Source organism: Ovis canadensis, chromosome 2 (assembly GCF_042477335.2).
Source record: "Ovis canadensis isolate MfBH-ARS-UI-01 breed Bighorn chromosome 2, ARS-UI_OviCan_v2, whole genome shotgun sequence".
Classification (NCBI taxonomy): domain Eukaryota; kingdom Metazoa; phylum Chordata; class Mammalia; order Artiodactyla; family Bovidae; genus Ovis; species Ovis canadensis.
Window position 1 is genome coordinate 103,333,284 of NC_091246.1, and position 24,993 is coordinate 103,358,276.

Sequence of the window (24,993 nt, forward strand, 5' to 3'; positions counted from 1 at the left end):
CAACCCTGCATATTCATTGGAAGGACTGATGCTGAAGCTCCAATCCTTTGGCTACCTGAAAAGCCAGACTCACTGGAAAAGACCCTGATCCTGGGAAAGATTAAAGGCAGGAGGCGAAGGGGACGACAGAGGATGAGATGGTTGGATGGCATCACCGACTCAATGGACATGAGTTTCAGCAAACTCCAGGAGGTGATGAAAGACTAGGAAGCCTGGTGTGCTTCAGTCCATGGGGTCGCAAAGAGTCAGACACGACTGAACAATAATATGTACAGCAAAGTATATAGCAGAAACTAATACAACATTGTAAAGCAGCTATACTCTGAAAAAATTTAAAAATAAAAATAAAGTCACACTACAGATTATAGAAAATAAATAAATATTACAATAATTTTCTGTAGAAAAAAAAAAGAAATCTGGTCTCAGCAAGTTGCTCCCCTACTTAAGATCACTGACGGATTACTTGCTTCCCTGGCAGCTCACTTGGTAATGAATCCACCTGCAATGCAGGAGACCCTGGTTGGATTCCTGGGAGGGGAAGATCCCCTGGAGAAGGGATAGGCTACCCACTCCAGTATTCTTGGGCTTCCCTGGTGGCTTGGGTGGTAAAGAATCCACCTGCAATGCAGGAGACCTGGGTTCAGTCCCTGGGTTGGGAAGATTCCCCTGGAGGAGGGCATGGCAACCCACTCAAGTATTCTTGCCTGGAGAATCCCCGCGGACTGTATAGTCCACGGGGTCCAAAGAGTCAGACACGACTGATCGAGGAAGCACAGCACAGCAGCAATGAGTACTCAGCTAGCTCCAAAAGAAAGCCTTACCTCCTGAGCATGGCTCAGTTCCTGTTTGGGCTCCTGCCTACTTTCCAGCTTTTTTCGCATCAACCCTGCTGCAACCCTCCTCCTCTGTGCACCAGCTCTGTGCATATAAGGCTCAGCGACACCGAGCTTTCCTGGATGTGGGATTTTTAGTGCTAAAACCAGGACAGCCCCGGGCAAACCAGGATCCCGGTCACCCTAGTTCTGTGTATCGTCTTCCTCAGTCCTGAATGCTCCCCCTTGTCTGTCCCACCCCGTGTTTACTATCCAGCTCCTCACCTCTGTTTCTGCTTGCACATCACTTCTGCAGCCCCCAGGGAGTGGTTTATTCGTTGTATCTAGGCACTCTGGGGCTTCCCAGGAGGCACTGAACGGAAAGTGAAAGTGTTAGTCGCTCAGTCGTGTCCTGACTGTTTTGCGACCTCATGGACCGTAGCCCGCCAGGCTCTACTGTGCATGGAATTCCCAGGCAAGAATACTGGAGTGGGTACCCATGCCCTCCTCCAGGAGATCTTCCTGACCTGGGGATAGAATCCAGGCCTCCTGCATTGTAGGTGAAATCTTTACCATCTGAACAACAGGGGTGCTAGCAGTAAAGAACCGCTGCCAATTCAGGAGACCCAAGAGACGTGGGTTCGATCCCTGGGTCTGGAAGAGGAAATGGCAACCCACTCCAGCATTCTAGCCTGGAGAATCCCATGGATAGAGGAGCCTAGTGGGCTACAGTCCATGTGGTCTCAAAGAGCTGAACATGACGGAGTGACTTAGCACAAATGCTCAAGTTCTCTTGGCAGCGACCACTGTGTTCTAAGAGCCACTCTGTCTCTCTTCAAGTTATAAACTCATTAAACAATGAGGCTTTTTTTTTCCCTTCTACCTATAATCTCAGAGCCTAGTGGAGATTCTGGCGCACAGTAGGTGTGCAATGGAGTTTTCTTGATTTAATGACTATCAGTATCAAGGTATCAAATGTCATCTATTTCATATCACTATGCGGGATGTTATGGACTGAATGTTTGGGTCCCCTCCAAAACTCATATGTTGAAGTCTTAACCCCCAGAGGGGCTGTATTTGGACGTGGGGCTTTTAAGGAAATGCATGAGAGTGTGTTAAGTCGCTCAGTCATCTCCAACTCTCTGTGACCCCATGGACTGCAGCCTCCCAGGCTCCTCTGTCCATGGGATTTTCCAGGCAAGAATAATGGAGTGGGTTGCCATTTCCTCCTCCAGGGGATCTTCCTGACCCAGGGATCAAGCCTGTGTCCCAGTGCAGGGGGCCTGGGTTTGATCCAGGGTCAGCAAACTAGATCCTACATGCTGCAACTAAAGATCTCACATGCCGCAACAAAGCCCTGGTGTGGTCAAATAAGTTTTTTTAAAAATTCAAGTAACACTAAATTCAACACTATACTTTAAAAACAGCATGTGCAGATTGAGCCTATTCCTGTTAGTCACTCTATCTATGTAGCCCTCTATCCATCCCTCTATCCATCCCTCTATCTGTATTTGTTATAATGGTGTTCACCAATTGTGGACATTTGTAGTATTTCTGTGATCATAAAATCAGGATGATTTGAACTTAGGGAAAAAAAGAAGAGACACCAAGAGATCACTCTCTCTCCCCCTCCCTCCATCCCCTCGCTTTTTCGCCCTGCAAAGTCACCCAGGAAAGACCATGTGAGCACACTCTGAAAAGGCAACCCAAAGGGAGCTCTCAGCAGACATCCACCCTGTCAACACTGGGTCTCAGGCTTCCAGCCTCCAGAGTGGTGAGAAAACAAATTTCTGTTGTCGAAGCCACCAGCCTATGGTATTTTGTTACGGCAGCCCAGCCCCAGCGCGATAACACAGAGGACATACCCAGTTCATATAACCATGCTGTGACCATTGATGGGTGCGGTCACACAGGCACCCTCTTGAGGCAGAGATCTGCTTTCTATTCCAAAACAGTTCCAGTAATACTTCCCATCCCATTTTAAGAACATAAGTGTTCCACATGACAAGATTGACAAACTTGTTTTTCTCTCATTCTGCTTTACTTCTGCGAACAAGTATCTTAGAATAGTAACTTCTGGGACTGGAAATGGCTGCATAAATATGTGATTCAGTTTCAAATGTATGACTAATATTTTTTGCAGCTAAGTAGCATTTTCTGTTTTCCGATGACACTTTAAAGCCCATTTATGTTACCTGAGTATGCATAATTAATTCCTCCTTTGGAAATGTCGTTTTCTCCACTGAGCTGGTGATTCTTCATCGTCCCACTCAAATTCCACTGCTCCCCTCCCACCCCTGGCCACACTTGGCAGCCCGTTCCCTGCCTCAAAGCCTGACACCTACAAGCTGCAGCCCCCAGTCTTCGCTGTTCTCAGCGCCTTTTTCTCGGCTCTTGACCAAAAGGAAGCACTATCAGAGTGTGAAGGGAGGAGTGTGAAGGATGAGGACAGAAGGGTGGGTCTTCTCCCTCCCTCCCTGCCAGAGCCTGGTCTCCGCCATGGGTGCCTTCCTCTGTCATACAGCACCCACGCTGGGCGGCCCTTCTCCTGTGACCACCGCTCTGGATGGGTTCTAGGAATAACACGCCCTTTCTCTTTTGTTTCTCCAGGCCCAAGGATGATAGAGGCTTCTGCCGTTAATGGTTTCCAGTGGCTTCTCCATTTCGTCTTGATTCTCTTTACCTTGCCCACAGTGTGAGTTAAGGGTTGAGTTGTAACTCCTGTCTCCCATTCCTATGTTGAGGTTCTAACCCCCAAGACCTCAGAATGTGACTGTCTTAGGAGAGTATCTTCAAAAAGGTAATTAAAATTAAACAAAGTCATACAGGTGGATCTTAATCCAACCTGACTTGTGTCCTTGTAATAAGAGGCCCAGGTGGCACTAGTGGTAAAGAACCCGCCTACCAATGCAGGAGACGTAAGAGACGTGGGTTCGATCCCTGTGTCCGGAAGATCACCTTGAAGGAGGGCATGGCAACCCACTCCTGAATTCTTGTCTGGAGAATCCCATGGACAGAGGAGGCTGGCGGGCTACAGTCCAAGGGGTAGCAAAGAGTCCGACAAAGTAAGAGAAGCTTAGGACACCGACATGCAGAGAAAGAAGACAGTCTGTGGGGAAGGCAGCCATCTGCAAGCCAAGGAGAGAGGCCTCAGAAGAAACCAACCCTGCCCGCATCTTAATCTTGGACTTCTCAGCCTCCAGAAAATAAATGTCTGTTGGTTTTGAGCCACTCATCAATGGTGGTGGTGGTTTAGTCACTCAGTCGTGTCCAACTCTTTGTGACCCTGTGGGCTATAGCCCACCAGGCTCCTCTGTCCATGGGATTCTCCAGGCAAGAATACTGGAGTGGGTTGTCATTTCCTTCTCCAGGGCATCTTCCCCACCCAGGGATCAAACCCAAGTCTCCTGCATTGCATGCTGTTTCTTTACCTCTGAGCCATCAGGGAAGTCAGGAAGTATCAGTGGTACTTTTGTTAAAAAGCAGCCTAAATGGACTAAGACTTTGTTGCAGCAGCCCCAGCAAACTATGATACCACGGTCAATCATCCCATCTCTAAACCGCTTGTGGAGCCTTGGGGATGTGCTGGTTATATCCTTCTCGGACCTGGCCTCACACAGCCAACCTCACCAAGGACACTATCATATATCCCTTTATCCACTCCACGGTATCTATCATCACATTCCCAAGTTTATAAATATGTCAACGTTTGTGCGGTAAATACCTGTTCCTGAAATACTGCAGGACTCGCTTTCCCCAATAAGGTTCCTAAGCCATTTCTAAGCGAGGATCCAAGTGACAGCCAAGTCTCTGTGTAGAGCATCTTGTCGTTTTTGGAAAAGTCTTTTCACATTTTTTCACATCAGCTGCTGCTGGAAGGCCTGGGGTGATGACTGAAGTCCAGAGAGCCTCTGGAGATGCTGTGTGAGAGTTTTTGTTGCTGCTTCAGTGGCTGGGAGGCCCAGTGGCTGGTGAGGAAGCCAAGCAAGGTGAGCTGGAACGTGTAGGGAGGCCCTGGGTTCTGCATTTAAGGAACTCTGGGGAGGAAAAAAGATACCGCTAGAGTGAGAGTTGTTAGAACAGCAAAAAAAGCTATCTAATTCAACTTATTTAAGGAATATAAAGGGCTTCCCTAGCGGCTCAGTGGTAAAGCATCCACCTGCCAAGGAGGAGATGTGGGTTTAATTTCTGGGTTGGGAAGATCCCCGGGAGAAAGGAATGGCAACCCACTCCAGTGTTCTTGCTTGGAGAATTCCATGGACAGAGAGAGCCGGGTGGGCTACAGTCCACAGTGTTGCAAAAGGGTCGGACACAACCTAGTTCTAAACAATGACAAAGCAGTATAAAACAATTTTATAAAATCATAGGACGGGAAGGGATTTATTGAGACGTGCCGGTTTCACCAGCTTCCCCCTCATGCAACCCCTCACGTACTGAGTTACTCCTAAGAAATACATTTCTTTGTCTCCAAAGCACTTTCACAGCCACATTTCATTTGAGCCTCAAGGAAACTGTGTGAGGTAGATAGGGAGGTATTAACGTCTCCATTTTACAAATAAATGAAACCTAAGAGCAGGTAGTTGAAATGCCAGCGTTCGAGGAGCTAAAAGGTGTTAGAGCTGGGTCTGGAGACTCGTGATCCTGAGACCAGGCGGGTATTGATAGAGTTCCCATCGTTTACCCTCCCTGCTAATCTGGGCATGCGCACAAAAGACTGATGTCACAGGCGGACATTCCATCCAAAACTCACGGTGAAGAGGGACTTCTCAACATCTGGCCGCGAGCAGAAAAGGCAGGGGAAGGGAGAGAGCGAGAGAAAGACATAATATGAGCTGAGTTTACAGGGAGCAGGAGGGGGCACATGCACCCTTATCTCAGCCCCAACTGGGCAGAGCAACACAGGAGAGCAAGCAGATGTACAGAGGCTGAGCCTCTCCGAACACGGTCCCCCTCCCGCCTCCATATTCAGCTGGCAGGTCCCAGGAGTCAGGTCATCCGTTACCTCCCTCTAATGCTCTGATGGATATGTTTGCAACACACAGGGTTTCCAGTAATCTGGGGGAAATCCTACTTTAGGCTTTCACTGAATCAGAAATTGCTGCAGCCATGACTGCTGTCTTCAGTGAACTGTGTCCCTCTTCCTCTACAGAGATGCCCCACACAGGCTGGTCTCGCCTGCACCCTCCACCTGCCGTCTCTCTCTATATATTTTTTAATTGGAGGATAATTGCCTTACAATGTTGTGGTGGTCTCTGCCATACATCAGTGTTAATCAGTCATAATGAGATACACACACACACACACATACACACACATATATATATCTCCCTACCCTCTTGAGCCTCCCTGCCCCCTCATCCCACCCTTCTAGATCATCACAGAGCTCCAGGTTGGGTTCCTTGTGCTAAATAGCAGCCTACCACAAGTTATGAACATACATGGGGCTTCCTTGGTGGTTCAAATGGTAAAGAATCTGCCTGTAATGCAGGAGACTCAGGTTTGATCCCTGGGTTGGGAAGATCTCCTGGAGAAGGGAATGGCAACCCACTCCAGTATTTTTGCCTGGGAAATCCCATGGACAGAGGAGCCTGGCAGTCTGCAGTCCATGGGGTCTCAAAGAGTCGGACACGACTGAGTGACTTTGAGAGTGAGTGTATATACATCAGCGCTACTTTCTCAGTTTGTCCTAGCCATGTCCACAAGTCCACTCCCTACATCTGCATCTCCATAGGTTCATCAGTACTGTTTTCCTAGATTCTGTATATATGTGTGGTGCGTGCCTGCTGAGTCGCTTCGGTCGTGACTTTGGTCATACAGACCCCATGGACTGTAGCCTGCCATAACGCATATCATACACGCGTTAATATATAATATTTGTTTTTCTCTTTCTGACTTACTCACCTGCTCTCTTTACTCCTTCTCTACATCTATCCTTGGAGGCCCACCTTCTCCAAGAAGCTTGAGTGTTTCAGGCCTCAGGGATTTATGTCTCAGCTGCATTCCTGAAGCCATTATCATCCAGACCCCCAAACTCAGCACTGACCACGTGCTCTTCAGGACTAGTTCTCTGATGAGACGTCAGCCCCTGGAGAATCAAGCTGGAATCCCACACCCTCCTGAATCTACGCTCCTGCCTTTAGTAGACCCATGCCTGTTAGCTGTGACTTTTCTAGGAAAGAGTAGCCAAAATTGGGGTTAAACACAGCCAGTCGTTGGAATCCAAGAGGAAAGGGGGAAGGCGTGGGAATTAATTGTCTTCCCGTGTTAGAAGTTTTCGGTGTTGTCTCAAGATCTGCATACAGTCAGCATTTTCATGTTGCTCTAAGATTAGCACAAGGTAAGAGAACAAACAGAAGCCTTCCTCTGTGCTATTTTAGGAACAAGGAAAACAGAATAATACCTTCCAAACGGAGGAACAGCCTAGCTTTCTGTGACACAAGAATGGGCTCGTAACACCTCGGCTGTAACAGTTTCAAATGGAATCCTATTACAGTGCAAAGTATATTTATCACTGTATTTGAGGAACGCTTTCTCCTAAGTCCCCCCGGGGGAAATCCACAGGCCCAGGCAGGCTCCTCTCAAGCTCTTCTTTTCCACCCTGGCAGGTCCCAGGGACTCCCCCGCCCCACCACGTCTCCTCTTGGTAATTGTCATCACCTACCCAAACTGTCATTTCTCATCACTTCCTGAGGGGCTCTGGAAGCTGGTCTCTTTATGTCCACCTGTTGGACTGCACCTCAGAGGCTTACAAAGCCTGCATTTGCCCAGCTTCAAGACTGAAGAAAGCCTGGACTGGGCAACAGAGGGCTTCCCCGGCTGCTCAGCAGTGAAGAATCCACTAGCAACGCAGGAGACACAGGAGATGGGGGTTCGATCCCTGGGCCAGGAAGATCCCCTGGAGAAGGGAATGGCAACCCACTCCAGTGTTCTTGACCGGAGAATCCCATGCGCAGAGGAGCCTGCCGGGCTACAGCTCATAAGGTTGCAAAGAGTCAGACGTGACTGAAGTGACTTGGCATGCACAGATGCATCAGGCAACAGAGACATCAGTGGTTTGACAGATGGGGAGCTTCTGTGTCTGAAGCAAAGTCCTAGAGTGACCCCCCACCCTGTGCAGCAGCACCTTCAGGACGTGGCAGCAGGCTTTGCTCCTGGTGGAGGGGGAGACTGCCAGTCACAGGGGAGTCGATGTCAGATGGGTTCATCGATTACCAGGGAAACCAACAGAAGGGCACACCCCTCACCACCCCTTTGATAAGATCACTAGCTGGGGCCCAAGGCAAGTATGTAGGAAGGCCAGAGTCAGTGTAAGTGAAGCAGGCACTGGGCGGGCAGGGGATGGACAGAGAGCAAGAGAACAGCCATCTGGAGTGGGCTGGTCATCCACCACCCTTCCTGGCTGTCCCTGGAAACAAGTTTGCAGACCCTCTTCATTTTAAGACTTTAACGCCCATCATGGCAAGAGGAAAGAGAAAATATAAGGAGGAAAGACAAAGTATGGGGAATTCTATGTGTGTGTGCGTCCAGTGGCTAAGTTGTGTCTGACTCTTTGCAACCCCGTGGGCTGTAGCCCGCCAGGCTCCTCTGTCCACGGAACTGTCCAGACAAGAATACTGGAGTGGGTTGTCATTTCCTCCTCCAGGGGATTTTCCCGACCCAGGGATCAAATCTGTATCTCCCGCCTGCATCTCCTGCGTTGGTAGGTGGATTTTTACCACTTGAGCCACCTGGGAAGCCTGAGGAAATAAACAAAAGGTACAAATCTGACAGTCTTGAGTTTGGTCCAGAGCATCTGATGATCTGGTCGAACTAACTTGAAATTTCTTTTATGTCAACATTGGGTGTTGTAAGCAGATAGGGGAGGGGGTCCCTGGAGAAAGAGAATCAGGCATGAGCTCTTTGACATAAGAGGACCCATTTTGGTCCAAGACATTTTGTGATCTAAGCCTGGCCCCAATGCTTGCCCTTAAACAGGTCTCAGTAATTAATGATCTTAAGGGAAGAAAGGACTGCAGGAATGGAAGGAAAGCAGTCAAGATTGGGTCTATGATTCCCCTGGTGGTCCAGTGGCTAAGAGTCCGAGCTCCCAATGCAAAGGGGCTGGGGTTCCATCCCTGGTCAGGGAACTAGATCCCGCATGCCACAACTAAGAGTTTGCATGCCCCAACCAAAGATCCTGCATGCTGTATGATGTGGCCATTAAAAAAAAAAAATTGGTCCACATTAAAAAATCTATACCTTAAAATTTTTTTTTAAATAGAGAAATAGAGGTGAGCGAGAAATAATCAACACAGCAACAGGTCTGTTTTTGTTCTTCATTTGTCTTTAGCTCTGGGGTAAAACCGTCAGTTGTGGGGGGAAAGGCTAAGCAGAAAATTCTAGCCAGGGTTTTGAAATCTAAGTCCAAGATTATATGATGCCACCATTCAGCCTCCCAAGTAAGTGACATAAAGTCAGGATGTGCCGCCAAATGTGCACAGGACATAAAATTCCTACGGTTGTTTGTTAGTAGGGACTACGAATTTACATTTCAAAATATCCATGTCTGAAAAAATTGGCTTCTAATGTAGTTTGCTGTAAAAAGCCAAACTATTTAATACAAAGGGTTATACACACGCACGTACATATAGACTGCATACACACACATATATATTTTTTAAAGATTTTTTTTGATGTGGACCATTTTTAAAGTTGTTTATTGAATTTGTTACAATATTGCTTCTGTTTTTTTGTTTTGGGTTTTGAGCAGTGAGGCATGTGGGATCTTGGTCCCCCCATCAGGGATTGAACCTGCAGCCCTGCATTGGAAGGCATAGTCTTAACCACAGCACCACCAGGGAAGTCCCTTTTGTTTAACTCATAAGTAAAAACAAGAAGCCATTTGGCCCCAGTCTAAATATTCAGGGAAAGAAGCGAGTAGAATTCCTCCTGTTGGAAATGCCACGTTAATTTATTATGCATAGCATGATCAAACAAGAGGCCACAAGACAGAACAAGCAGACTACGCTCTTTCAGAGGCAAAGGAGAAATGCAAAGATGCTAAGTCGTGGTCCTCCCTGAGAATTAATTTTGCCCCCAGGATTCTTAGCAATTTTCATCTTGGAGGTATCAGAGGCAGAGGAAGGCGCACAGCACCAAGTCCATGGCACAGAGTTCAACACACAGTATTCTGCCTGGGGGCGTGGAATCAAAAACCCAGCACTGAGGAGTCCTGCACAGACACAAGATGTATGGAGGCCATGCAGGGAAAGAAAATATATGGGTTACACGTCATACCGCTCTGGATGCAACCATTTTTCACACAGCAGAAACTGCGAGAGAGAAGACAAAGGAGAAAGACAAAGAAAAGTGGGGGAGGGCTGTCCCTGGTGGTCCAGTGGTTAAGAATCTGCCTTCCAATGCAGGGGACCAGGGTTTGATCCCTGGTGGGGGAACTAAGATCCCACAAGCCACAGGGCAATTAAGTTTGCAAGTCACAACTACTGAGCCCGGGAGCCACATTTAGAGAGAAGCCCGCGCCCCACAATGAAAGCTCCCACATGCTGCAATTAAGACCCATCAATAACAGCCCCAAAATAATCAATTAAAAATATTTTAAAAAAGAAAAGTGGGGAAAGTAAAGGTAGAATCGAGAAAGAGAAGGTTGGAGCCTCATACTGGCCACCTGGCTGACCCCTTGTCAGCAACTCAGCAGCCACTCAGCATCAGCACTCTCTCAGCATCCCTGCTGTCTCCATGGTGATCTGATGTGATTCTGATGGATGTGGCTAGTTCATGAATGCTTCCTGGAGCTGGGCCCTGTTGTTGCTAACTCCATTTTCCAGATGAGAAAACAGTGCTTCCGAGATTGTCAACAATTTGTCCCAAATCACTGAGTTGCTGAAATTGTGGGATCAGGCGTTGAACCTAGGCTGTTTCAGGCCCAAGTGTGTGCTCTTGGTCAGCAAAATGAAAAATAAGATGGTGTTTAATGGAGGAGGACGTGAACATGTATTGAGTACTTAATATATACCTGGCATGTGATCCTCACAACAGTCCTGCAAGGGAGGTATCATTATTCCCATTTTATAGATGAAGAAATTGAGGCTCAGTGCTCACTTCGACAGCACATATACCTCAATTGGAGTGATACAAAGAAGATTAGCATGGCCCCTGCTCAAGGATGACATGCAAACTGGTAAAGCATTTCACATTTTTATACCAGAAACCTTCACAACACTGTAAAGCGATTTTCCTCCAATTAAAAAATAAAGTTTCACAAGTATGAATAAAACAGGGAAAATTTTTTTAAATTGGGGCTCAGAGAGGTTAAGTAACTTACCTAAAGTTGCAGTGCTTAGTAAAAAAGCCCCGGTCTGGGGCACGTCACCCCCTCTCAGCGTCTATGCTGAGAGTTTTATACTTTCTCTCTGAAATAAATCCTGTTTGCTTGCTACCATGAAAAAAAAACAAAAAAAGACCAGGTCTCTCAGACTGCAAAGCCCATATTCCATTAAAAAAAAATACATTGTTGTTTTGCTCCTAAATTTTATTTATTTATTTGGCTGCTTCAGGTCTTCACTGTGGCATGTGGAATCTAGTTCCCTGACCAGGGATCAAACCCAGGCCCCCTACATTGGGAGAAGAGTGTCTTAGCCACTGGACCACCAGGGAAGTCCCCCATATTCTTTCTTATTCTTTCTTCCAGATGGAATTCTCAGGAATTTCACGGATTGGACTACGTAAGTAAAAATCTCTCCTATAGATATTTTTAGCTCTGCACATCCAAACCAAACACCTAGGGTATCTGTCAGAATTTGAAAGAAGTCTATTGAAGACTGCTTGCAAGAAAACCACTGTATAAACTATGTTTTATAAATTCTTCTGTTTTAATTAATCAGGTTTTCTAAAGTTCAAAGGGAAAAAAAAGGAGACAGAAACCAGTTTTTAATGATTTAGAATTAGGATTCATGAATACACTGGGTTCTTTTTGGTATTAGGGGAAAGCAGAGAGTAAATGTGGTGGGAAACTATGAGCGTCCAGAGATGCAGACTTTAGCCTGGAAGAGACATTAAAGAGGTATTTCAGGGGCTTCCCTGGTGGTCCAGTGGCTAAGACTCTGTGCCCCAATGCAGTGGGTGTGGGTTCGATCCCTGGTCAGGGAACTAGATCCCGCATGCCACAGGGAAGACTGAAGATTCTATGTGCCGAAACTAAGATCCGGTGCAGTGAAATAAATAATAAATGAGATAAATATTTAAAAGAAACCTCAGTTATTAAAAAAAAAAAAAAAAGATGCAATTCTAACTTATTTTAGAAATAGCTTGAGGGTCTGCTAGTCAACAGCAGAGCTAAGGCCAGAACCTGGGGTTTCCCAATGCTTAAACCATTGTTCTTTCTTAAATGTGAACCATGAATCGCTTTAGAGAATACTCCTTTCTCCTCCTCTCTTAATCCAGATGGGGGAAAAAAATAGTGAGAAAGCTTAAAGACTATTAAAAAACAATCAGGACATTAAGAATCAAGTTATCCTGGAAGGAGGTCAAGACGGTAACCACAGAGGCTGGAGTTAAGGGGAGGAGCACCAGGCAAGATAAGGTCTTATCTAAAGCAATTAGAGTAAGCAGGCAATTAGAAGCTTTTGTTACTTGTATTTAGCTGAACACTGAACAGAAAGCTTTTTGAAATCCTTGGCTAAATCAAAACCTGGAAAGTGAGGACTTCTAACCTTCAAGAAAAAAAGTTCAGCATGAGACAAAAAGGTATTTGTTTTTATACTTAACTTGGTAGGAAAAAGGAAAAACAAAAAACAGACAGAAAACAAGATGTCAGCTCAGCTGGGTCCCAATTCCAGCCCTGGGGAGCCCAAAGCCATCCCCCTTGGTTTTAGTTTTAAGGATAGCATTTTTTTTCTCCCTCCTTGGCCAAGCTCAGTGTGTGGGATCTTAGTTCTCTTACCAAGGATCAAACCCTCACCCCCTGGAAGCGTGAAGTCTTAACCACTGGACTGCCAGGGAAGTCCCGCCCTCTCCACCTTGGTTTTTGTAAATAGTCCCGAGGGGCTTTCTTGGTTTCTAGACTACTGAGATCTTGCTTCCATGTGTAAACTGAGTATAATTTCCTAAAGATATGGAAGGCAGGCTTTACATCCCAGTAATAGGGAACAAATTTGATTGGGAATGGCTGGGTTACCATCTAACACTGTCATTTTCCCCTGCCTGGGCTTAGCTTCCCTCCAACCGGCTGGCTTTTCTTTCCTGGTCTTATTTCTTTCCTCTCCGCCCTCTGCCCCACCTCCCCTCTAATCTCTAGCCGGGCAGGTTGTCCCTCCCCTGGAGTCCAGGTGCTTGTAGCATTTGCTCCTTAGTGGCTTTCCCCCAAGGAGACAGCTCCCTCCTTCTTCTTCCCAAAAAGGAATCGTGGGGCCAGCTGTTAAGATTTTTTTAAAGTATTTTTTTTAATGTCTTTACTCAAGATGGGAAAATCTCTGAAGTTTAAGATGGCACCTGGCTGTCCCGTGGTGCTTATATTTTTTCATGGATTTGTTCTGTCTGGGATTTTATTATAACTAATGATGGGACTTCCTTAATGGTCCAGTGGTTAAGATTCTGGACCTTCAATGCAAGGGGTCACAGGTTCAATCCCTGGTCAGGGAACTAAGATCCCATATGCCACATGGTGTGGCCAAAAAGCAAAACAAGCAAACAACCACCACAACAAAAAACTAATGGTAATGAACATACTTTGATAATAAATCACCTTCAAAATGATAAAGCATTAGTGATCGAATAGACAGAGATTCGCTCAGTCATGTCCAACTCTTTGGGACCCCACAGACTGTAGCCTGCGAGGCTCCTCTGTCCATAGGATTTTCCCAGACAAGAATATTGGAGTGGATTGTTGTTTCCTCTCCCAGGGGAATCTTCCCGACCCAGGGATCAAACCTGCCGTGTCTCCAGTATTGGCAGGTGGATCCTTAACCACTGAGCCACATGGGAAGGCTAGCTTCTATCAATGATTCCCACCAAAAGGTGGTTCAGTGAAGCAGCTATAGTGAGGCAGTGCTGGAATTCAAAGGGGAATCAGGTACCCTTGAAACTCAAACCTAATAATAGTGGAAAACATCACCGACTCACAGCAATATACACAGATTTGAAACTGTTTCCTTGAGAATGTTTCTGTTTGGAGGGAGAACTCTAATGACTCATTCTAAGTAATGACAGGCAAACAGTGAAGATGCCTCAGTGACCTGATAGCCATGCCCTGGAGTGAGAGCCGAGAGAGGGGTCCCCAGCCTCCGGGGTCTAATGCCTGATGATCTGAGGTGCAGCTGATATATTAATAATAGCAATAAAGTGAACAATAAATGTAATGCACTTGAATCATCCTGAAACCATCCCCTCTTCCCCAATTCATGGAAAAAATTCTCTTTCATGAAAGTGGTCCCTGGTGCCAAAAAGTTTGGGGATATTCAGAGGAATGTTCTTTGTCCTTCACACCCGTGCTGTTTTTCTTCTAACCGCCCCACCTCACAAAGCTTGAACCTCTCTAGCGCCACACGCCCTTCCCACTTTGAGGGGCAGGGTGCATGCCAGCGCTCAGGCCTCAGGTCCTCCCTGGGCGTTGGTGATCTGTCCTTCTCATTCTGGCTTTGTAAGGCGCTCCCCTAAGTTCTTCCTGCTCCCCTGTGTCTCTAGTTCCTCCTGAATCTTCCTAGACAAACCTGTCTAAACGATGCAAGAACTTTCTATCTAATGAATCTGTGATGTTCTCTACTTTAATCCCACCCGGGCTGTGTCTACCACACTCTCTCCACAGCTGCACTTGTCATTTCTGTTTCGTTTTCAGCTTTCTATTTTACCCAGGAGTACAGCCGATTAACAATGTTGTGATGGCTTCAGGTGGACAGCAAAGGGACTCAGACATAAGTATTCATGTGTCCATTCTCCCCCAAACCTCCAGGCTGCCGCATAACATTAAGCAGACTTCCCTGTGCTGTACAGTTGGTCCTTCATTATCCATTTGATTGTCAGATTTGATTTACTCCTTACTTTCTTTGTGCCCCCTAAATGAATTTCCTCAGAACCCAGTTCCTCTCATCTCAGGCCCCACAGCTAGTATTTCATTTTCACAATCACCTTGCCTCATGCAGGAGGTTGCTCCTTTCCTCCGAGGGAGGGGTGTGGTGGACGGTGGGGCAAAGTGGCGCAGGGAGGGGGCCTTAGCCACCTGCAGCCTGCGGCCTAACAGCCACAAGGCTCCCCAGGGTCAGAGTGGTACAGGCTCTGCCTGCCAAGGCAGGAGATACAGGAGACTCGGGTTCGATCCCTGGGTCTGAAAGATCTCCTGGAGAGGGAAATGGCAACCCACTGCAGTATTCTTGCCTGGAAAATTCCATGGAGAGGAGGAGCCTGGCAGGCTACCGTCCATGGGGTCGCAAAGAGTCAGACAAGCCTGAGCATGCACGCACATCACAGACACCAATGTGGAGTCCAACATCCCAGCTCACTTTTGGAGGGTTTAATTATGTCTTAATGCTCCCTCTCATAATTAAGCAGAAATAGTGATTCTAATTAGCATATTTACAGAAACCACACAAGTATGCTTCCCTGGTGGCTCAGGTTTTAAAGAACCCACCTGCAATGCAGGAGACCCAGGTTCGATCCCTGAGTTGGGAAGATCCCCTGGAGGAGGAAATGGCAACCCACTCCAGTATTCTTGCCTGGAGAATTCCATGGACAGAGAAGCCTGGCGGGCTACAGTCCATGGGGTCGCAAAGAGTCAGATACGACTGAGCAAATAACACACACAAGTAGATCCATACAGTCGCACACTTCACCTACTCATCGCTTAATGGTGTTCCATCCTTGTTTACTTTGCCCTGGTTTCCCTTTCAGCTTAAATGAGCACAACTTTTGAAGTCTTATTTCAACTTAAGCAAGCCCTGCTAGAGGGTGACAGATGGTGAATGTCAAAAACCCAGAGGGAGGATTTCTGTTTAGCCTTTGATTTTTGTTTTGTTTTTTTAAGCCAGAGAAATGTCCGACTGTGCTCATAGTTTGTAAGCATACGTCACCAATTTTTACCTTCCTGCAAATTCCCTGTGCTCCCCCAGATCTCTCCTCTACTTCTGGCTAAGGAGGAGCTGGCAAGTAGGTGGCCGCATGCCTGAGTGGCTCGGGTGATAAACCTCATAGTTATTTTTCCCAATTAATGGTTTTCACTGACAATTTTACTGCTCTATTTTAAGCTTCCTCATTCCCTTGGGCCTCCATACATATGTCTGTGATAAGTCTCATCCCGTCCAACCAGATTGTCTCCTCAGAATATAGACTAACCTATTTCAAAAAGCTCATCTCTCTCTCTCTCTTTTTGGAACATAACACTTGAAAATGCATTGAAACAGAAAGTAATTAAGCTTTAAAGGAGAGCTATAAAAGTGATTTATTCATGAGTACACACTTATCCTTCTCCCAACTGACACCCATTTGATATTAATTTTCCTTTAGTGTGTATCTGCAGCCTTTTTCTAAATCTTTACTACTAATAGAAACTTTTTATTCCACCCTTATTCCCTTCTACTTGGCTCCAAAGACTCATATGTGCTGAAAGGGATCCACTAGGGGTACAGAACCACAATTTGGGAAATTCTGCTCTGAAATAATAATGCTCCCTAGTTACAACCACTGACTTTTATTAGGTTGTCAATTAGCTATTTTTTAATTAGGGGAAGAAAAGTTCTTAATTCATTTTTTTTTCCCCTGAAGTTATTTAGAATGCACTTTTATCATCATTCTCCACTGGCGACAGAACAACTATGGAACGCGTATCAGGCTGGCCGAAAAGTTTGGGTTTTTCCATAACATGTTAAGGAAAAACCAGAATCAAGTTTTTGGTCAACTCAATATCCTTTTCTTGGGCTTGCCAGGTGGTGCCAGTGGTAAAGAATTCTCCTGCCAATGCAGGAGATGCAGGAGAAGGTGGGCTTGATCCCTGGGTCAGGAAGATCCCCTGGAATAGAAAAAGGCAATCCATTCCAGTATTCTAGCCTGGAGAATTCTGCGGACAGAGGAGTCTGGTGGGCTACCGTCCATGGGACCGCAGGGAGTTGGACACAACTGAGCGACTAAGCACAGCACAATACCTTTTTCTTAGGTCAGTGGAACTTGCATTCTACAGATAAGTAATTTCTACAGAGAAATGTCTATAGGCTCCCCTCTCTGACCCCAAAGGACTCACAGAAAAAGAAAGAAACAATGATAATAATACTTCCTTTATATTGTATAGTTTTCAAAGCAGATTCACACACATCAATCCATCCAAGATTTTAAAAAAAACCGAGGCTCAGAGAGATTAAATAAAGGGCATCTTCAAGGTCACACAGCTAGCCAGTCAGTGTCAGAGACCAGAATTTAAACTGTTACTTGATGATTCCCATAAAAAAAAATCAATAGGATTATAGAGATCCTGCATTTTTCATTAACATGGGGGGGAATGTTTTGTAAGCAATACTTACCAGCGACTGTGCTTTTCTTAGTTTAGATCTCTCCTGTGATTTATTTTTCTTATCACATGACTGTCGGTTGAAAGCTGGAGTCATTTCCTGTCTTTTCCTTCTCCTGTTAATTGGAGAGCATTGGGAAAATTATAAATATCATTTTAAAGTTTTGGTGGTTGGCAGAGCTGTCTGTCTATTTGATTTTGTTGTTCCTGCGGTTTAAAAGATTATCTTCACTCAGCTGGAAACAAGCCAAGTGTCTATCAATAGAGAAGGGGTTGAATAAACTCTGACACATCCACACAATGGAGGACTATGGGCTGTAAAAAGGAGGCCAGAGTATTTCTTCATATACCTGTGGAGTGAGCTCCAGGATGTATTGTTACAGGAAGAAAGAAAGCGGGATAAAGTGGTACGTATTGTGTGACACCATTTCTTTCAGAAAGGGGTGCATGTGTCTGTATTTGTTTATATTTTTTTCATCCGCCCCACTCCCCTCCTTTATGATTTTTTAAATGTAAGGACATTTTAAAAAATAGTTACCTATCCATAGGATTCCCCTGTGATCCAATTAGGAACACAAAACAGTATTGGAGACTTCTCCAGATATACTTTGTTTTGTATATTTGACTTTGGAACCATCTCAAAATTATGAAATAAAAGAAAAAAAAATTCCGAAAATCTAAAAACAGCTGGTGGTGTTACCCCACACAAAGGAATAACTTCATGGGACTTTAACATAGTCATTTGTCTGAATAGCCTTAGTAGAACATATCCTAAGGACAAAAACATAGGCAAAGACATCTTAAACTGTTTTCAGTAATCTTATTGTTTGTATTAACATTAATATTTGTTTTTTTAAAATGCTTGCATATAATAGGATAAAGTATGGATCCACATTATTATTATTATGAGTATATACCCCAGGCTAAAGGCAAAATGAACCAGAAACAAACATCGAATTCTAGTTAGCAAATTTGTTTTGACAGTGACAGGAGTTAGCAATTCAGAAATTACTTCCAGAATTTGTTAAGTAAATATATTCTCTGTGTGTATACTTCATATATTTTTTATACAAAATTATGCTGTACTATGCTTAGTCGCTCAGTCATCTCCAACTCTTTGCAACTCCATGGACTGTAGCCCGCCAGCCGCCTCTGTCCATGAGGATTCTCCAGGCAAGAATACTGGAGTGGGTTACCACGCCCTCCTGCAGGGGATCTTCTCAACCCAGGGATGGAACCCAGGTCTCCCACATTGTAGGTGGGTTCTGAGCGATCAGTAAAGCCCATACAAAATTATGTATGTACGTATATAATCAAATGTATATATAATATAATCATATATATAATCATAATCATCTATATAATATAATCATGTATTATATATAATCATATAATATATATAAAATCAAATATATATATGTATATCAATGCCACAGAAGGGAGGCACAAATACGGAAAAGGAAAAGACTATAATGAACCCTATGGTGCTGGATTGGAATCTGAGGTATTAAAATATTAAAAGAAGCTGTAAGGAAAGCATTACAGCTACAAAATGCAAACAAATCTTAAAGAAAAGATCAAATTTACCAATAAAGGTTCATTGACTTTCAATCACTTTTTGCTTCTTGGGGCTTCCCTGGTGGCTCAGCAGTAAAGAATCCACCTGCAATGCAGCAGAGGCAGTTTTGATCCCTGGGTTGGGAAGATCCCCTGGAGAAGAGAATGGCTACCCACTCCAGTGTTCTTACCTGGAGAGTCCCCATGGACAGAGGAGCCTGGTGGGCTGCAGTCCATGGGGTTGCACAGAGTCTGACATGACTCAGCGACTAAACCACCACCACCAGTGAAAAGCATTTGTATTTCACAGTAGCTTCTGTTTTCATCTTTTCGTAGACCAAAGAGCCAGTAAATTGTTTCTAAAAGGAAAGAAGTGGAGAAAGGCACAGTTCTTACCCTTGCCAGCTGTGTTCAATAGGGTCACAGTTGTCCAGGTAATTGAAGCGAATGATATCAGTTGGATGCTTGTCAGAAGACCTCCAGGGTGGGAGTTCTTTCTCCCCTGGATGGTTCTTCTTTCTTAAAGAGGAAGAGGATCGGAAAGCAGATGAAGGAGACAGCTTTCCCCCTGGAGAACTGCTTCTAATGGGTTGAACATCTGCGATCACAAACCCATCTTTTGGAGGTGTCTAGAAGGAGAAAATTATTTCTGTTCTCAAAACACTATAATAAAAACAAAAGTAAAACAAAGAACATGGACTTCCCTGGTAGTCTAGTGATTAAGAATCTGTCTGCCAAAGCAGGGGACACTGGTTCAATCCCTGGTCCAGGAAGATTCCACCTGCCCGTGTGCCACAACCACTGAGCCGTGCTCTGCCACAAGAGAAGCCATCGCAATAAGGATCCTGAGCATGGAAGGTAGAGAACAGCCCCTGCTCTCTGCAACTAGTGAATGCCCAAGGGCAGTAACGAAGACCCTTTGCAACCAAAACTGAATAAATAAATAAATGCTTTAAGAAAATCATCATTATCATCCTCACCATGATGGCATTGATATGGCAGCAGTGATCACAGCAGCCACCAACCCAGAGGTACCTGTATATGCCAGGCACTGTCTCAGGAAGTATTCCTGCATTATTATTACTTTTTGAGGGGGGTTATACACTGAGGCATGTGTGATCTTAGTTTCCCCTACCAGGAATCGAACCTGCACCCCTTACGTTGGAAGCATGGAGTCTTAACCACTGGACCACCAGGAAATTCCCCTTCTTACATTACTTTATTTAACCTTCATAATAACTTTAAAAGGTAATCATAACTACTTCCATTTTATAGAAGAGAAAACTGAAGGTAAGATAAACTGATTAATTTTTCCACTACTGCTATTAAGACATAAGCAGTAAGACACGGTCAGAATTTGAATCCGGGACTCTCCAGCTTCAAGCTCACACAATGAACTTCTCTATCCTGTATTGACACCTACCATATCATTATACAGTTATTCCACAACTGCAGTTAATTTGTTCATAAAAATATACATTCTTAAAAACAGTACCCTGTCCTACCTATCTCAAACACAGAGACAGTTTCCATTATGCAGGTGTAAACTATAGATTTTATCAGTTATCAAACCTTCAGCCATTTCCGTAGAATTGGGAAATGAAAGTCTATTTTTTTTGAAAGTCTATTTTTCAATTGCCCAAAATGAAAGTTTGGTTTTTTGTGTGTATAAAATTTGTAAGGGTTTTTATGCAGTTGCAGCCTAAGGGAAGAGGTACTGCTATGTTGAGAAGCCATTAAAGCCTTAATTTTTGATCTTTAAGAGATTAGGGAAGCTTTGCTCAGTAAATTGGTTTGCTTAAATTGTTTGTGAAAGTTTAAAAATTCCCCAAGTTCCTGCAAGCAGAATCAGTTTCTTATCCTTGTTTCAACTGCTCTTTGTACATATTTCTATTACAGGCTAGTACTTTGTATTCAATGTGATAACTATCTGCCTGTGTCCTTGGCCATAGAATGCTGCTAAGTCGCTTCAGTCGTGTCCGACTCTGTGCGACCCCATAGGCGGCAGCCCACCAGCTCCCCGCTCCCTGGGATTCTCCAGGCAAGAACACTGGAGTGGGTTGCCATCTCCTTCTCCATTGACTAGGCTCCCAGAAAGTGGGGTTCAGACCATTGTACTCTTAGCACCTGGCACATAACAGTATTTAATAAATATTTATTGATTTAGTGAGTTGTTATAAGTAGTAGAGTAAAAAGACATTTTACGTTTATATAATTGATGGCTCATTACTAGATTAGTTTTAATGTTTTGTGCAAATCCTGGAGGAGGGCATAGCAACCCATTCCAGCATTCTTGCCAGGAGAATCCCCACGGACAGAGGAGCCTGGTGAGCTATACAGTCCATGGGGTTGAAAAGAGTCGGACACGACTGAGCAACTAAGGACAGCACAGTGCAGATCTCACTTAAAATGGACATTCAAGGAGTTCCCTGGTGGTCCAGTGGTTAGGATTCTACACTTTCACTACCGAGAGCAGGAGTTCAATCCCTGGTCAGGGAACTAAGATCCCAAGTCACATGCGGTGGCCAAAAAATAAAACAAATAAGATGGACATTCATTTCATTTTTTTGAGTTTATATTGAATGAAATCTATTTTTGCTGGAAGAGTCTTGTTTAACACCACTAGTAATAAATAATACATGATAATAAAAAAGCAGTTTCAAAAAAAATAAAATAAAAAATAAAAATAAAAATAAAAAAGCAGTTTCAGGGAATAAAATTTAGTCATGAATGCTAGTAACTATATATATAAATAAACATCATTAATTTTGAAAAGTACAAAATATTGACCCATTAACAAAATAGATAATAATGAAAACTGATGACTTTTCTGTTAAGTAGACAAAAAATGTGTTACCTTTACTCAAAGCCTTTTGAGACTTTTTAAAATTGCAAATGTTGAAAAAATTTTAAATGCTTTTGTTTGCATATATTGAAATGACCATATATCTTTTCTCTTTTATTCTGTGAATTACATGGACTGATTTTTGAACATTATGCCAACCTTGCTCTCCTTGGATACATCCCACTTGGTCATCATGTATTATTCTTTTTTTATATATTACTGGGTTTAATTTGCCAATTTTTTCTTTGACAGAAAAACTGAAATTTACTATAACAAGTTCAGTTCAGTTCAGTCACTCAGTTGTGTCCGACTCTTCAAGACCCCATGAATCGCAGCACGCCAGGCCTCCCTGTCCATCACCAACTCCCGAAGTTCAGTCAGACTCACGTCCATCGAGTCCGTGATGCCATCCAGCCATCTCATCCTCTGTCGTCCCCTTCTCTTCCTGCCCCCAATCCCTCCCAGCATCAGAGTCTTTTCCAATGAGTCAACTCTTCCCATGAGGTGGCCAAAGTACTGGAGTTTCAGCTTCAGCATCATTCCTTCCAAAGAAATCACAGGGTTGATCTACTTCAGAACGGACTGGTTGGATCTCCTTGCAGCCCAAGGGACTCTCAAGAGTCTTCTCCAACACCATTGTTCAAAAGCATCAATTCTTCGGCGCTCAGCTTTCTTCACAGTCCAACTCTCACATCCATACATGACCACTGGAAAAACCATAGCCTTGACTAGATGGACCTTAGTCGGCAAAATAATGTCTCTGCTTTTGAATACGCTATTTAGGTTGGTCATAACTTTTCTTCCAAGGAGCAGACGTCTTTTAATTTCGTGGCTGCAGTCATCATCTGCAGTGATTTTGGAGCCCCCAAAAATAAAATCTGACACTGTTTCCACTGTTTCCCCATCTATTTCCCATGAAGTGATGGGACCAGATGCCATGATCTTCGTTTTCTGAATGTTGAGCTTTAAGCCAACTTTTTCACTCTCCACTTTCACTTTCATCAAGAGGCTTTTTAGTTCCTCTTCACTTTCTGCCATAAGGCTGGTGTCATCTGTATATCTGAGGTTATTGATATTTCTCCTGGCAATCTTGATTCCAGCTTGTGCTTCTTCCAGTCCAGCGTTTCTCATGATGTACACTGCATTTAAGTTAAATAGGCAGGGTGACAATATACAGCCTTGACGTACTCCTTTTCCTATTTGGAACCAGTCTGTTGTTCCATGTCCAGTTCTAACTGTTGCTTCCTGACCTGCATACAGATTTCTCAAGAGGCAGGTCAGGTGGTCTGGTATTCCCATCTCTTTCAGAATTTTCCACAGTTTATTGTGATCCACACAGTCAAAGGCTTTGGCATAGTCGATAAAGCAGAAATAGATGTTTTTCTGGAACTCTCTTGCTTTTTCGATGATCCAGCGGATGTTGGCAATTTGATCTCTGGTTCCTCTGCCTTTTCTAAAACCAGCTTGAACATCAGGAAGTTCACGGTTCACGTATTACTGAAGCCTGGCTTGGAGAATTTCGAGCATTACTTTACTAGCATATGAGATGAGTGCAATTGTGTGGTAGTTTGAGTGTTCTTTGGCATTGCCTTTCTTTGGGATTGGAATGAAAACTGACCTTTTCCAGTCCTGTGGCCACTGCTGAGTTTTCCAAATTTGCTGGCATATTGAGTGCAGCACTTTCACAGCATCATCTTTCAGGATTTGAAACAGCTCCACTGGAATGCCATCACCTCCACTAGTTTTGTTTGTAGGGATGCTTTCTAAGGCCCACTTGACTTCACATTCTAGGATGTCTGGCTCTAGATGGGTGATCACACCATCGTGATTATCTGGGTTGTGAAGATCTTTTTTGTACAGTTCTTCTGTGTATTCTTGCCACCTCTTCTTAATATCTTCTGCTTCTGTTAGGTCCATACCATTTCTGTCCTTTATCAAGCCCATCTTTGCATGAAATGTTCCCTTGGTATCTCTAATTTTCTTGACGAGATCTCTAGTCTTTCCCATTCTGTTGTTTTCCTCTATTTCTTTGCATTGATCACTGAAGAAGGCTTTCTTATCTCTTCTTGCTATTCTCTGGAACTCTGCATTCAGATGCTTATATCTTTCCTTTTCTCCTTTGCCTTTCGCCTTTCTTCTTTTCACAGCTATTTGTAAGGTCTCCCCAGACAGCCATTTTGCTTTTTCGCATTTCTTTTCCATGGGGATGGTCTTGATCCCTGTCTCCTGCACAATGTCACAAACCTCATTCCATAGTTCATCCAGCACTGTATATATCAGATCTAGTCCCTTGAATCTATTTCTCACTTCCACTGTATAATCATAAGGGATTTGATTGAGGTCATACCTGAATGATCTAGCGGTTTTCCCTACTTTGTTCAATTTAAGTCTGAATTTGGCAATAAGGAGTTCATGACCTAAGCCACAGTCAGCTCCTGGTGTTGTTTTTGTTGACTGTATAGAGCTTCTCCATCTTTGGCTGTGAGGAATAGAATCAATCTGATTTCGGTGTTGACCATCTGATGATGTCCATGTGTAGAGTCTTCTCGTGTGTTGTTGGAAGAGGGTGTTTGCTCTGACCAGTGCATTTTCTTGGCAAAACTCTATTAGTCTTTGCCCTGCTTCATTCCTCATTCCAAGGTCAAATTTGCCTGTTATTCCAGGTGTTTCTTGACTTCCTACTTTTGCATTCCAGTCCCCTATAATGAAAAGGACATCTTTTTTGGGTGTTAGTTCTCAAAGGTCTTGTAGATCTTCACAGAACCGTTCAACTTCAGGTTCTTCAGCATTACCGGTTGGGGCATAGACTTGGATTACTGTGATATTGAATGGTTTGCCTTGGAAACGAACAGAGATCATTAAGTACTTCCTAAAGAAACTAAAGACTAAGCAACAATGTGTCAATTTTCTTGTATCAGAACTATTCATTATTTTAAAATATGTGTGTGTTAGTTGCTCAGTCATGCCCGACTCTTTATGATCCCATGGACTGTGGCCCACCAGGCTCCTCCAACCATGGAGATCCTCCAGGCAAGAATACTGGAGTGGGTTGCCATTCTCTTCTCCACGGGATCTTCCTGACCTGGGGCTCAAACCTGCATCTCCTGCATTGCAGGTGGATTCCTTACCATCTGAGCCACCAGAGAAGTGCATAAATAGTTTCTGGAAAAAGAGTTATTGTTGAAGACCAAGTATTAAAATCAGTATTACGTACAGTACTCAAAACCATTTTTCATTCTACAACTTGGTGAATCACTTTTCTCTCCTCTGCCCCAGAACAGCCCAAGCTTCAGCTA

At 44.2% G+C, this 24,993-nt stretch overlaps 1 protein-coding gene and 1 non-coding gene across 2 annotated transcripts in view; one reads left to right on the top strand and one right to left on the bottom strand.

The window, feature by feature from the left end:
• FBXO16 (F-box protein 16) overlaps positions 1-24,993 on the bottom strand; it is a 90,999-nt gene that overhangs the window by 36,205 nt on the left and 29,801 nt on the right. The window contains exons 6-8 of the mRNA XM_069576701.1: positions 19,249-19,481; positions 17,309-17,411; positions 4,537-4,849 (exon numbers count right to left, since the gene is read on the bottom strand). Of these exons, the coding sequence (XP_069432802.1) occupies positions 4,670-4,849; positions 17,309-17,411; positions 19,249-19,481 (516 nt within the window). The 3' untranslated portion in view covers positions 4,537-4,669. The remainder of the gene's footprint in view (positions 1-4,536; positions 4,850-17,308; positions 17,412-19,248; positions 19,482-24,993) is intronic.
• LOC138434810 (U6 spliceosomal RNA) lies at positions 10,903-11,009 on the top strand. Its single transcript, XR_011254890.1, has one exon. It is a non-coding gene; the product is annotated as a U6 spliceosomal RNA (small nuclear RNA).